General features: G+C 34.7%; 1 protein-coding gene across 1 annotated transcript in view; it reads right to left on the bottom strand.

Moving 5' to 3' along the window:
• Window positions 1–285: 285 nt before the first annotated feature.
• Window positions 286–16,017, bottom strand: part of LOC136039661 (sialin-like) — a 62,928-nt gene continuing 47,196 nt past the window's right edge. Inside the window, exons 3-10 of the mRNA XM_065723562.1 lie at window positions 15,390–15,477; window positions 13,919–14,141; window positions 13,267–13,291; window positions 12,665–12,814; window positions 3,352–3,484; window positions 2,546–2,656; window positions 1,884–1,969; window positions 286–348 (exon numbers count right to left, since the gene is read on the bottom strand). Coding sequence (XP_065579634.1) covers window positions 286–348; window positions 1,884–1,969; window positions 2,546–2,656; window positions 3,352–3,484; window positions 12,665–12,814; window positions 13,267–13,291; window positions 13,919–14,141; window positions 15,390–15,477 — 879 coding nt within the window. The remainder of the gene's footprint in view (window positions 349–1,883; window positions 1,970–2,545; window positions 2,657–3,351; window positions 3,485–12,664; window positions 12,815–13,266; window positions 13,292–13,918; window positions 14,142–15,389; window positions 15,478–16,017) is intronic.

Below are 16,017 nucleotides of genomic sequence, written 5' to 3'. Positions count from 1 at the left end.
TTTCGGGGGGAGGGGGAAACAAAGAATAGCCCCTGAAAGCAGTACATATACATGTTCTCAATTCATTTTTCCAGTCTTAACAAAGTCTTAAACCTCATACTAAAATGTTTTTTTTATGCTCAAGATGGAGAACAGTAATTCTCCAAAACATTTTAGTTATGGTGATTTCAAAGGCTACCGTTTTCATTTCAATTCGAATTCATTCTTGGTGGGCTTGGGCTATTTTTCGAAAATGCAATGTATTGTTTCAGCGACAAACTTTCATTTGTTTCAGCAGACAGTGTGTTAGTCTGCTGCTAACACACTGCCAGCCATAATAAAGACCGCCGACCAAGCTTCAAGGGTTTGCTGCAAAATAAGGGTAAAATCAGGATAAAAACTGAAAAGTAGTAAAAAGGAGAAATAAGAAACAAGGCGAATCGTGCACGTTGTCCTTCAGAAGAAAATTTTTTTCCAAATCCAATTAAAAAACATTTGGCACCAAAATAACTTCGAAGACCACACTGCCTTTCCATGACGAAAGTAAAACAGTTCAAAATAGGGATGATACCTTTTTATTGACAGTGAAATATAAAATTATTTAACTGGATATTTCGAACACATATACAGTGTTCATCATCAGCAGTAAAACTCAATGTGTTCGAAATATCCAGTTAAATAATTTTATATTTCACTGTCAATAAAAAGGTATCATCCCTATTTTGAACTGTTTTACTTTCGTTTTGGCACCAAAGTTTGCAAAACAATAGCAAAATTAAAAAACGAATAAGCATAGCTCAAAAATTAGGACTAAAGCAAAACACTAGAAAATCATTAACAAGGCTCTATCTCTACTTCCACCCCTACCTCTAGTTGTTATTTATGGCGGAAAAATCTGCTAAGGTCCTTACGTCCAAATAAAGTCTAGGATTTTAAATCAAAATACAAAAAGAATTGAGCCAAATTTAAAAGCTGTGAAACATTGCATCAAGCAAAAATTACTACTAAAAATAATTAGAGTCCAAGATATTTAAACGTGAAAACAGTTAGATCCCCAGTGCTTTTACATGGTTCTCATTGAGGTTAAGTACTTAGTAAAACAAATAGTATATAACTCCCAAGTTGAACATGTGAAAGTAAAATTCCTGTAAGAGTTTTATCAATAGTAGATGTTAAAGTGTCGAGTACCATGTTTAAACCGTTCTATCCTCAAATTAAATCAATATGGAGCTTCCAATACCACGGATTTGTAGTATTTGCGTATTTTTGAGACAGACTCACATTCGGTATCTATAATGTGGTGTTTGCAACACATTACATTCATAGAACTATCTGTAAACTCTTAGATTCATTGCAAACTTAAGCTATTTGAAAACTTTGCATGCTGACCAATGGTCTACGTAGCATAGGCATTGACCTTTTGATACCCTGCCTTCGGTCGGGAGTGTATTGCACAGTTAAAGGTAGAACAATTTGACCCTTCTCGTGTTTTCCTCCATATTTCATCACATTCATCAGCAATGGAGAGACGCATGTCGACAAATTCTGAATGCCACGATGGGCCTGGACAAGGCTCGAATTTGACCCAAGTAAGTAAGTAAGTAAGTACATTTCATCACATATCCATTTCGAGCTAGGTCAGCTCTCGGCTGAGCTTACAAAGTCATACGGCTGACCCCTGTTCCAAACCAAATAACCGCCAACACCAGGACTCGAACCCCCGCCCTAAACGACAATGGATTTCGCGTGTAATCTTTGGTTATAAACCACTATAACATTCTAAAAACTTACAGATTCAAAGTTCTTGGATATATAAAAGCACACAAGCGCACTTTTAACTACGGACTAAAAACCAAAAATCAAAATCAAAATATTACAAAGGAGTAAAGTAGAAACTGACTTACATTTTCATCTGTCATGAATCCTACCAGGACTGGGCCCAGCCAGGAAACCAGCATAGATACACCATTTGTTATTCCAAACAGAGTCCCTATGGGGAAAATGTTATCATAAAATAGACAAATAAACATTACTAATTATATTGTTAGCTCTAAATAATGTTACAGCTAAGTAACAATATACAGCTAATTTTACAGCTTGTAGTGGCAGAGGAAAGTGCCAATATAAACAATTGCTTCAGTTTTTCTAAAGTTACAGTCAGTTGCAGGAGTGTTTGTTTTAAAATGTGAGTTTTTGTTTCTTATATATTTGATTGTTTATATTTTTATGTTGGTTTAGTTATCATGGCATTTTTATAATGTCTTAAAAATAGTCTTAAATTTTTGTAATTTTCTCCTTTTCTGTTGTTTTTTTTTTCCGTTGAGAAAGGCTCCCGGACGTGGGGCCGAAATATTCGGAGTATTTTTATTTTTTGGTTAGCTAAAGTGTAGTTTTTATTTTATTTTGTTGTCAATGCTTTATAAGAAATTAAACCCGTTTTTCATCAATTATTGTTAGCTGAGTAATTTTAAGAGCCAATAAGAAATATATAGAATATATAGAAATATATAGAAATATAATAAGAAATATATAAGAAATATATCAATGTGGTTAATGAGCCAGCCACCGTAATTTCCAGCTTCAACAACTTGTGATAACATCAGCATTGCAATAATTAATTGAATGTTACATCCAGCGCCTGCAATTACAAAGAGGCATAGTGCTCGTCCTAAATGACCTAAAAAGAAAATAAGTTTTAACATTTTTTTGACGTAGAAAAAGACATCCTCGCTGGATGAAGTTACGTATCCAGTTTGCTAATACTTCAAAATTATAAATATATTTCCGACCTCCATACCAATAGTGAGTTTTATGTAAGTTACTAAAGACCCCCTTCCAAAAAAAAAGTAAACTGAGCGACAGCTATAGCCTTAAAGCAAGCCAAAGCCCTATAGCTCAGCCTTAAAGCAAAAATTATTTATTGAAAAATACAACAGGTAGTAATACCTATGAAAAGTAAACCGTCTTTGAGCAGAAAGAAAAATAATTTGTAAAGCTTACTAAAGCTCTAGTACTAGAACTAACAGTAAAGCTAGAGAACTAATTTTTACTATACTGCAAAACTGAAACTGCAAAACTTTTTACTAAAACTGAATTTTTAAGTGGAGCGGTGGGTAGTACTAGCTTCTTGCACTGAGGGTAACCTTGACGAGAATATGGTGAAATTGTTCGCGGTAAGGATACCCAAAACAAGCCAAGTTTGTACGTTTAGGCTATAGAAGAGAAAACGGACGGACAGATTGCTGAGACGAGAAATAATTACACCCACAATCCTGCAAACGCAAGAACCTAAACGAAAATCAATATTCAACAAACGTTTGATAATAAATAAATAAACTTGAAACTTAAACTAGGTAATATCATTCCAATTACCAAATAGAGTCCATATCTTTCGTACTGCAACGGTGGACAGCCATTTCCTCTTTTTGTATAAATCGGCGAGTAGACACAATATCAAAGTAGAAATACATGATAAGAAATATGGTAGAGCCAGGATGACAGCATTCTAAAATATAAATTAAGTAAGCAAAGAACGAACTAAAAGGCACGGCCTTTATCGTTGTTTTCGGATTTTTTGACAAAATATAAATAGAGTTTTGTGCTGAATAAGGTTTTGATTAAATTCTTTTTATGAGCAGAAACATCAGCCCCAGACAGATATCCTCTTAGATTGGGTCGTTGCTTCAGAAAATGAACAATCTTATCAAATGAACGATGATTATATCTATGTTTGTTTGGGCCCCAGGAACGTAAATGTTGTATTTTTTTCTGTATATTATTGTTGTTGTTTTGCAAAATACGATTGATGAAAAATACTAAGAGTCTTAAGGAGTGAAAACAAATTTCTTCAAAGTTTCAATCCATCTGATTGCTTTTTGCATCGTAAAATGGCAGCGCGTTAATTTTCAGAATATAGAATATCGGAAAAGATATTCTGTATATCTCTGTATCGATGTTGCATATAGAGATATTCTATATACAATATAGAACATCAGAATATTGGAAGAGACTATTTCTGATAAAAATTTACAGATATGCATGCATTCAATTATTGTAGTAATGCACTTAGCAAAATTTATCAACGCAGTGATGACTAAATATGTAGAAAACAAGGGGTTTTGAGATTCTTATGACACTAATATACTCTGGGATTATCATTTTGTCAAAGATTTTATTTTTTTGGTGTCTCAACCTATTCTGGGGTATAAGCTATTAGGTAGAACTATTTTAGGAATATAGTCTTTGACTATCCTGGAGACACTTCCAAGTCAAATAAACTAGTAAGTAATATCAGTACTAGGAGGCATCCAGACTCGAAATTCGGAAAATATCCAAAAACATGTACCACAATGACGTTGTACGTAGACCGGGATTCTCAATCTGTTTTGGGCCATGCCCCACTTGGGCATTTCTATCTGATACCTTTCCCGTAATTTTTAAATTTTTCTAATTGAAAATTTTAAGTGTATTCACTTGAAGAAAGCTTCAAAAGACATTATGTACAAATATTATAGGTAATGTATAATATAGTTATGTATAATATATAATATAGGTATAATATATAATAATGTATAATATAGTTTTGTTTATGAACAAAAGGTAATTTGTTCGGGCCGTCCTCTTGGTGTATTTTATGCTAGCTAAAACATATCCCGAATACAATACGCTTATGATGTCATTACAAACTAACAAGTGGGTTTTTGGTTGTACATTCATGTACATGAATTTAGACATTTTTTTACCATTGAGGCTTTAAATTATAGTAAAAAAAGGTTGAATGTCCTGTTTACGACCAACCAAAATATTGTCATGCACTACCTTTGGGGCCTGAACCCCACATTGATATTTACGGATATAGACCCATCGAGTCAAAATTAGATTTGTTGTGAAGTGTTTAGAAAAGATAATAACTTAATAACTTTCGAAGTAAAAATCTTAAGATATATAGTAAAAGGCTAACTAGAAGGACATCCTTAGTTTTGACCAATATTAGTACTCCAAATGAGTATATCCATCCGATCCTTGTCATCTGTGTCTATTCCAAGTACTTCCTTTCTGAACTCTAATAGTGATTATATTATAAACAAGAGGTAAGAGCTCATATGACACTTCTGACGAGGTTGGAAGAGCCAAGAGCTCATATGCTCACCAGAGGCTTAATGCCAGTTGGGATTCAAAATAAAAGCTCTGCGACACGAGGTCCTTCTAAATATAAAAAATCATTAAGAGCTGATACTACTACTACTACTACTAATAACTCACTGCAGCACCAAGCCGCCTGAGGCCAACACAGCTACGCACGCTCCTCCTCCAACCTAATCTATTTAAAGCCTCCCTCTTTACACCCTCCCAGGAAGTTCCGATTTCCTTTAAATCCTTATTTATGACATCCTCCCAACCCAGACAAGGACGACCTGCTTTCCGTGTAGCCCCAGACGGTTGGCCAAAAAGGACAATCTTCGGTAATCTGTCATCCTTCATCCGTAGAACGTGGCCTAGCCATCTCAACCTTTCTTTCATTATAGCCCCAGAAAGCGGGATTGAACCACACTTTTCGTACAACCTACTGTTTGAAATACGGTCAGTCAGCCGGGTACCCAGAACAATCCGTAGGCAATTTCTCTGGAAAACATCTAGTAAATTTTCATCTGCTTTTCGGAGTGTCCATGCTTCAGAGCCATATTTGACCACTGTCATCACTGTAGCTTCCAATATTCTAATCTTGGTTTGTAGGCTTATCTTTCTATTCTTCCAAACTTTTTTCAACTGTGAAAAAACACCCTGAGCTTTAGCTATTCTACTTTTAACATCTTCACAGCTCCCACCATCTTTACTAATAATACTACCAAGGTAACTGAAGCTCCCAACCTGATCAATCTTTTCGTTACCTAAGGTCACCTGTTCATCTTCACTTATTCCTAACCTTAGTGACTTAGTCTTCTTAACATTAATTTTCAAGCCTATTTTAGCACCCTGAACTCGTAAAACTTCTAAAAATTCATTCACTTTCATCTAATATGCTTAAATCATCAGCATAATTTAAGTCCAGGAGCGTTCTTCCTCCCCATTTGATTCCATGGTCTCCAATTGCCTTTCCTGTGCTCCTTAAGACGAAGTCCATCAAAATGATCCATATAAAGGGGGATAGAACACAACCCTGCTTAACTCCTGATTTAATACAAAACCAGTTGCTAACCTCATTTCCTACCTTAACCGCAGCAGTATTATTCTCGTACATAGCGCAAATCACTTTAATGTATTTTTCTGGTATACCATATAACGATAAGACCTTTGTTAACGCTGTTCTATCAACAGAATCGAAAGCTTGCTCATAATCGATAAAACTAAGGACCAAAGGTGTTTGACAACGAAGGGACTTCTCAATTATTAACCTAAGAGTGAAAACATGGTCGACACATCCTCTACCTTTTCTAAAACCGCATTGTTCTTCCCTTAAAACTTTGTCTACAGCATGTCTCAGTCTAAAAAGTATCATATTACTCAGTAATTTGCTACCTACAGAGACCAGACTAATGCCTCGATAATTCCGACATTCACTCTTGTCACCTTTCTTATACAGTGGTTTAATTAAGGTTTTCCTAAAATCATTGGGTACTTCCCCTTTTTCAAAAATCATGTTCATAATCTTCAGTAGCTTATTCCTAACCTCAGAGCCACCATATTTAAGGAACTCATTAATCATACTATCAGCACCTGGGGCCTTATTATTTTTTAATCCTTCTAGTACTGTCGCTAATTCTTCCTCACTAAACAAATCTTCCTTCACATCCAAGGTATCACAAACTTTTTCATTTTCATCTATATCTTTTCCTGCAACTGTATCTCGGTTTAGCACATTCTCAAAATGTTCCACCCATCTTTCTTTAACTTTTTCCTTATCACTAATTGTGGCCCCATTTCTATCTTTAACTGGGACTAGTCCGGATCGGCTATTCCCTTTCAATTTATTAACATGCCAGTATAATATTTTACTATTATGCCGTCTAGGCGCATCTTCCAGATCCTCAGCAATTTTATCCATCGCCTCCATTTCACATCTCCTTAGTTCATATTTTAATGCTTTCTCCACTTTCTTTACATTCCTTTTGTTTTCATACGACCTATCGCTCAGATAATTCTTATACAAACTCCTTCTACTCTCTATTAAACCTAAAGCTTTTTCACTAATATTCCTAGTTGCAGTCTTAGCACTCTTCCCTAGGACACCATCAGCAACTTCACAAATTGTTTTTCTGAAATTATTCCATCCATCTTCCACATTGTCAAATTTTAAACCCTCAAGTTTAGTACTCAACTGTTCCTGGAATTTTTTTCTCAAATTTTCATCCCGAAGTCTACCAACATCATAACTTTCCGGGAGGGAGTTACTCTTCCGAAATTTCAGCTTTAAATTAACCTTAGACACTACTAGATGGTGATCTTTACTTTTAACATCAATAACGGCACTCCTATACACCCTAGTATCTTGTATTGATCCTGCTAGTCTTCTGTTTACAATAACATAATCAATAAGGTTTGCTGTCTTACCATCACGTGAATACCATGTCAACTTATGGGCCATTTTGTGACCAAACACCGTATTGGTTATAACTAGGTTGTTATACCTACAAAATTGCAAAAGCCTATAGCCATTACTGTTTTCTTTTCCTACACCAAATTTACCTAGGCTAGGATACCATCTATCCCTATTTCTACCAGCCTGGGCATTAAAATCTCCTAGTAAAAACACCATATTTCTACCTGGTACCCTGTCTATTTGCTCCTGTAACTGTAAGTAAAATTCATCTGAGTCACTAGTATCTCCGTCAGTTGGTTCAATGGGGGCATATACTACTATAACTGATACCCTAAACTTTTTAGTCATAAAATGAGCAATTAGTATTCTATTATTAATACCTTCCCAGCCTAAACAAGACTTAGCAGCTTCCTTATTCATCATGAGCCCTACTCCCTGTCTATGTACCCCATCCTTCCTTCCTGAGTAAACAAATTCTATGTCACCTAATTTCATGCTTCCTACCCCTGGGATATGAGTTTCTGAAACTCCTAATAAATCCAGTTCAAACCGTCTGAATTCGTCAGTCAAAATGTCGATGCGATAGTCATTTTTTAACGTCGTAACATTCCAAGTTCCAATTTTCATGTTCTTTAAATCTTTGAAATTATTTTGGCCTCAAGAAAAGCAGTGATCCCGGATACCAGTGCAGGATGGATACCAACATATCTTCTCAAGTCTACACCGAAGCACTTAAGCCGGCTTAGAACCGGACAGCAAGAAGTCCCTGGGACCTCCAGTAAGTTGGAGGCTTTGTGCAATCCTGGGCCCATCTTGGTCACAACATGGTTTTCAGCACTTGGCGATGCTCTTCTATCAACAAGAGTCGAAATCCTGCACAGACAGTCCCAAGCCTATTACCTCCGACTCATTATATATTCATGCCTACAAATATTATGCTACTACGGGGAGGCAGCCCATAGTAGATAAATTAGCTAGGAAGAGGTTTTTCAGCCCGAAAACGCCCATCAAAGCAAACCAAGCCCAGAAAATTATCCAATAATTAGAATCCCGTACGAGTGCTGTGTTGTTTGCTAGGCTATAATTTCCTCGAGGGGCGCCACTCCTCAAGTGGGAAAAATTGACCGCAAGTTTCCCAGTCTTGCAGGTACCCCAAAAGGGTCGAGGCAGCCCTTTACAGAGGCCGTTGTCCATAAATCTGGATCTTACGCCCTGCCGCAGTTGTCCTCCTATAGAGGATCCTCCCACGATGGTGTTCTGCTTCACCATGCAATTTAACCCATTACTGGGAGAAGGTTTGTAACTCATCTGACGCGTGAACACGGCAGTTGGCCCTGCTGAGTGTACATTTGAGGGGCCTTCTTCCTCCTCCACCTGAAATTATGACCCCCAGGGGAGGGTTTCCCAGTTTCTATACCAGTTATATATCCCTATCTACATACCTTTGTTGGTCATAAGTATTTCATCATCACACATAAAATTGAGAAAGACATTAAAGTTTCAGGAAATCTATAATTCAAGCTAGAATATAAATAGCCCTTAAAATAGATATATCTTATTTTACAAAAATAAATCTACATGGATAAATATATGCTGAATATGAATATGTCCCTAATACTCGCCTAAACATCCCTAGCCAGTCGGATAATCACTAGAATCACTGTACGGGTCGAGGGGACTAAACTTTTTACAAAGAGAGAAGGGTGCCGCTCAAGGCCTCATTCAGGAGTTCTTCGTTTCAGGTTTCGGTTTCGGAGTTCAGGTTTCGGAGGTGGGACTACAGACAAAATTTACAAAACACAACATGTTGTGCTTTTATGGATTTTTTTTTTACTTTTATACGAGTCAGTAAACTATTCCTTTTTTTCGGAGGGGGCAAGTCGAGTAACCCATCCCTCTGGAAACGGCCCACAGTCCTCTATTCCTTTTTGTTAGACAAACTTAAAAAATAAAAGTAAAATAATTCTTCGTGTTTGGTTTAATTGTAGTAAATATCAGGTACTCAATATAGAAAATCACAAATATATATATATATATATATATATATATATATATATATATATATATATATATATATATATATATATATACATACACATACATTGCATATACTCTGCATATAGGTTTATAAATAAAAGTCAGCATACCCGTTTGAAGAGAAATGCAGCCAACCCAAAGACCTCCTCCCAAGAGAACTTCAAAACTGGGACATAAGAACACGCCCTTTTTTGTGTTTTGGACACTTCTCTCTCATTAAGCAAAATTGTTTGCTACATTGTCAATTGCTTATTCTATAACAAACCTCTGGTCAGAAAGGCCTTCTTGGATGACATGTGAGCCGAAGAAATTTGTTTTTACCTCCCTCCCCTCCCTTGAGCTCATATGTGTGCAGACCAATGATAGTCAGGTAATTTCATATCAAATAGCATTGTCCATTGCTTATTTTATGACAAAATTAGGGTTAGAAAGACCTTTTTGGTTCACATGTCAGCAGAAGAAAAACAAAATCAAACAATGATTTTTTTTTGCACGTAAGGAATGCAATTTGCAATTATTATTTTACAATTACCGAAGTTTAAGTAGGCAATAGACACTTGTTACCAATTACTGACATGATAGGCTATAGTAAACCTATTTTAAAAAAGGTAAGACCAGAACACGACAAATAGCCCTTTTGGATAATAAACATATCAGATTTATAAACAGTCCTCGAATTCATATAGGGTTTACAAGCCAGTCTTGATTATAGTTCTTATAACAAATGGAAAAGATAAACAATAGATATAGAGGTGTGTAAAAATACAATTTTGGTAGGAATAGAATCCAAGTGACAACCCTGGTTCCACTAGCCTTTTGTTTTATACGAATGCAAATAGGTTTTAACTGCGCTCAAAGATAAGAAAATTTCAACATTCCCTTTAACAATAACAAGGGTTTTTGATGATGAAATTACAGTAGGGCAATTACACATAGCAGGGGAGGGGGAGTGAGCTTTTTCTGGTACGTCCCCCCTCCCAAGATGTATACAAATAATCAAGATATTAATAAAATAATGTCTTATATTATGCATACATATCAGATATTTTTGCATTTTCTGCAAGATAATTGCATTTCTAGCATTTAACCTGCTTTTAATGTATCTTCGATAAAGCTTTGTTAGTTACATTAACATAACTTCTTTTATTATTTCTTCTATTATAATAATTTCTTATTTTTTACAATAAAAACTAAGATACAGGTATATTTTAATTAAAAATTTAGCTGGTATTTTGGACAAAAGAAATGAATAATCAAGATATACGAATTCTCCAATAATTTCTTATATTATCCACAAATATCACATATTTCGTGCGTTTCCTGTAGGCTTGGATGAACCTGCTTGTAATGTAGCTTCCATATATTCTTGAATTAAAATCGAAGAGATGTAGGCAATGGCAAATTATAAAAAAAAGTCGCAATGCTAATTATAATATAATACAACATAATATAGTATAAGCAATGGCTAATTATAGACAAAGTCGAGACAGATAGTCCGATTGAGTGAGAGACAAATCTGGCATTATAAGTGTATATATTATCGGTCCATGCATCATTCCTAGGGCAGAAAAATTAAGGTCATAGAACTAAGATAGTCAAGTTGTATGAACAGCCTTTTTTTTTTAGAGAAAAACCAAGTTTAAAAGAATATAAGAACAAAGTACTAGCCTGCAGTTAATGCCCCAGGTGCACTGCCCTTTTGTAAAAAACTTGCACAAAGCCCGTGGCTCCATTCGTGCCGTTTTCCCAAAGTCGTCATCATCTGTAACTTCTCCTTCTTCTAATTCCTCTTTTTCCACCTCTTCTCCTTCTTCTTTATCAGATCCCTCCCCTTCACTGGCTTCCCATTAGTTGGGAAGGATTGGGAATCCAATCCAATATTGAATCCAATATTGAGCTGATATCCCATTAGTAAGTAAAAAAAAATCTCAGTTTTTAATTTTTCCTCTCCCTTCAGCATCCCAGATGGTCGAATCAGGGAAACAAGTCAATTTGTGCATGTCCTTAACATGCTTACCAATTTTCACTAATAGACTCTGGAATTATCATTTCGTCTAACATTTTGTCGTCTCATCCTATTTTCTGGTATAAGCTATTTGGTAGAACTATCTTAAGAATATAGTCCTTGACTATCCTGGAAGCACTTCCAAGTCAAATAAACGAGTAAGTAATATTAATGCTAAGAGGCATCCTGCCTCAATGTTTAGATGATTACTTTTGAACACCTTATCATTAAGATTTATGCCTAATATTATCCATTAATAAACCATGTTGAGAAATAAAAACATTTTGCTGAAACTTGCACATAGATAAAATCCTTACTGTTTTTGTTACTTAAGGTGGCTAAAATTAGAAGAATATCAAAAAATGTAGCAATATGACGTTGTATCTAGACTGGGGATTCCCAATCCGTTTTGGGTCATGCCCCATTAAACATTTCTATCTGATACCTCGCTTGTAATAGTTAAATCTTGTTATTGAAAATTTTTCTTGTATTCACTTGAAGAAAGCTTCATGGGATATTAACTTGGTATTTTTTTTTTGGGCCTACCTCTTGGCATATTTAATGCTAATTAAAATATATTCCAAATACAACACGTTTTATACAATGCTTGGTTTCATTACAAAACTATCAAGTGGGTTTTGCTCTTATAATGTGAACGAATGTAGACATTGTTCTACCATTAAGGTTTTAAGGTATTGTCAGACAAAGGCTGAACGTCCTGCCCATGGTCCACAAGATTTTGCCATGGGGTACCTGTGGGGCCTGAACCCCACATTGGGAATCACTGATATAGACCCATCGAGTCAAAATTGAATTTGTTGACAAGTACTTGGAAAAGATAGTGTCTTAATGACTTTTGAAGTAAAAAACCTTAAGATATACAGTGAAAGAGTAGCTAGAAGGATATTCCTAACTTTGACCAATAGTAGTACTCCAAATGAGTATATCCATTCAACCCCTGTCATCTGTGTCTATTCTAAGTAGTTTCTTCCTGAAATCTACTAAAGTGATTACATCATTAAAAGCAATATTAAGTGACTGTGAACACCAGTCACTAATTTTTGTTTTATGAGGAGCAGTGGAGAAATAAATAGAAAGAAACTTACACTTTTGATGTCAAAGCCAAAGATAGTCCTTAGGTATATTGGCAAATCCACTAGAAGGATGAGGAATCCCCAATTGTGGCCAATATTAGCTATCAAAATTAAATAGAAGGGCATCGATGTCAAAATGGATTTCCAGGGTATTGGCAAGGCCTAGAAAAACATTTTATTTCAATTTAGGGCATTACAGGCCATGCTGCAAATACTTCTAACAAAAATGTTTGAAGATAGGGTTAAATGTTCTTTTCCAATTGAGTATTCGAAGCAAGTAATATCAGAATTTATATAATTAAAAAAATAAGTTAAAGTAGATCAGATGCAAGATTTTCAACAAAATATGGCCACAAAAAAAATACATTAGAAAATATACTTTCACTAAAATTAATTATTCCTGAGACATAGACATACCAAAAAAGCTATCCCTTACATTACCAGCACAAGTCTTATATTTATGTGACTTGCAACATATAAGATTTATCTGCCAATATTAAAAAACAAATGAAAGTAAAGTATGACATGAAAACTTTTAATAGCATACGGATGCTTAAATAAGGGTTTAAATGCAATTTACTTTTTAAATTTTGAACGAAATCAATTGTTTGTACACAAATAAGCTCTCCCTGAGATACTCTAAAAAAAAGTTTTATTCCACTTTAAAAGATATTGTTAACCAATGTACACAAATAGGCTCTTCTACAAATACTGTGAAAAAAAAATTTATATTGCCCTTGTTCTAGATTTTTCGAAAACGTTTAAAATTCACAATGTTAACGTGAAAAGGGGGAAGCTAAGAAAGATTCAGCCATCCTCATATGGAACTGTTTCGAGATGATGCATTTGAAGCCTGTTATATTTTTAATTTAATTCATATTCCTTTTAATGCCAAACCCTGTGTTACCCTGGATGTGGTGAAAAGCTATCTCAAGCTCTAATCCAAATCTATAAATAAACGTTTAACCTTTGTTAAACAATGGCTTTGTAAAATGAGCTGTAATTTTTCGCATCAGTGTCCAAAATTAACTATTATTTCAGCAATAAAATAAAAATTTCGCCCCCTCATCTGGTTCATTTATTCTTCCTTTTTCGTATGGGATTTCTATTAGGAGTGCTTCAAATCTTTAACAGAAAAGTAAAGACAAAAATGAGTTTATAAATGAGGATTTATGATATTTCCGTTTAATAAAATGTAGTTCCTCATCACATTATTTTGATTTTGATTTTTTTTAGAAGGTTGTAAAATTTTAAAAGACTATTTACCTTATTTGACACATGTACATCTTTTGCGATTTGTGTTTTATATATGTTTTCTCTTTTTCACTTATTTTTGGAAGTTCTTCAGGATTGTCATGAACTATCAACAGCCAGAATACGGCCCAAACGACACCAAAACAGCCTTCAATATAAAACACAACTTCCCATCCAATATTCTCAATAATAAAACCGGTTAGCAGAAGACCTGACACCGTATCAAGCTCAGCACCTATTAAAAGAATAAAGTCAAAGCTCACGGTACAAAATTCATTGACGGAGCCCAAAGTTTCCCTTGGAGAAAAAAAAAAAAAAAACCAGTGACACCTAGCAATAACCAGCAAAATGCTAATGCAAGTTACAGTATCGTGAATGAAAAGTATTAACCAAGTTTATTTTATTTATCTTTGTGTTTCCATTATATTTAGCATAAAACAAAGGATCAACTTTTGTAGAGGGGCACTGTGGATATAAACCTGCAGAACGAGACCAAGAAACTAGAAGAATCGATATTTAAAATGTTCCAAAAAAAGAATTCAAATCAATCCATCAAAATTTTATATCCTTAGAAAAGGGATCTTATTGCGAAATTTACATATCCCTATCTACAAAATGTCGAATTTAGGAATGTTTTTCGAAAAAATAAGGAAAGGGTTTATTTTTTGTGGTCTTTTTGTGGTATCAATTGAAATTTGAATTTTAACTATAGTTTAATTAAGTCATTTGAACTTGAATTAAACATTTTTACACAAATCAAAATAATAAAAAACTGTTCTACTCGTGGCATTTTATGATATATTACAGAACAGTGGTTTTGGCACAATGCGGCAAAAAGCCATCGAGTGATAATTCTTTTTAGAAGTAACATTTTAGTTTCGTATGTTATGATGCAAAGTCCACTCATTTTTTGTATTAATTAATATTTACTGTACACATCGTCCAGCTCTGTAGTTTAATTCAGATATTGGTAGAAAGAATCAAATTAGTTTCAGTTATAATTTTTCAATTACACCTTAAAGGTTATCCCAGCCTATCTTGAAATATTTAGATCAGATAACAGGAAAATGAGAAAGTAGATCTTACGCTGTGTCTTACTTTCTAAAATATGTAATTATAGGCATATCCGCACAAATTTATGAAAGTAGTCTTAAGTCCAAAACAGGTCAAAAAAGACAAATTTAAATAAATTTCATTCGTCCAAGATAGTATAGGTAAGACAAAAAAGCAAGATTTTGAAAGTATATGAGTTCAAGGGACAGTAGTCCATGACAAACATGTTCTATTTTGGGATAAGATTCGTTGGTATTTCTAAGATATTAAAACATAGTCGAAAAGATAGATATACCTATACTATTTACCATTTAATTGGCAAAATAAATAAATAATATCCTTAGAAGGTTCATAAAGCGTTCCTGAGAAAGCTCTAATTATACAAACTGAAAAGAAAATTATTCTATCCGGAACATATAAGAATAATTACCTCCATAAACCAGCGCTGAAATGGTACTTTGCTCTGTAGGTGGAATCCATTTTGCTATCATTGGGTGCATAGACAGGAAGGATGGACCCTGTAAAAATAAATAAGTGCTTTTGGTGAAAAATGCAGTACTCACTATTGGCCAACTCACTAAGACGCATGCTTGTCTCAGCAATTGTTTAGTTTTTAAGCTCATATTGAGCATTTCCTTATCCTTAATTCGTAATTATAGGTTTATATTTACTGGTTAATATTTGTGACATTGAAAGGTTTTAACTCCCCTAACGTGCATTTCAAAGTGAAAAATAGATTAAAACAAAATGATCAAGGCCAATTTCTTAATTCTGAAATAGGAAGTTCGATCAAGTTTTCAAGTTCAAGTCTTTTATTTCAACATTCACAAATAGATAAATAAAACACAACACTTTCGCGCTGGGGAAAGCCTATGAGGGTCTGTATTCGCGCGAAAGTCCACATATCTACTTACCTATAATAACAAATCCAATATCTCTTAAACATTAATATACAACTGTCCCTTCCCCCTTTCATTCCTCCCGACCCCACCTTACCCCATACCCACCCTTACCTCCCTAACCCCACCCTTACCTCCCGAGTCCACCCTTACCTCCCG

Source organism: Artemia franciscana, chromosome 19 (genome assembly GCF_032884065.1).
Source record: "Artemia franciscana chromosome 19, ASM3288406v1, whole genome shotgun sequence".
Lineage (NCBI taxonomy): Eukaryota > Metazoa > Arthropoda > Branchiopoda > Anostraca > Artemiidae > Artemia > Artemia franciscana.
This window is presented reverse-complemented; position numbering and strand designations above follow the sequence as displayed.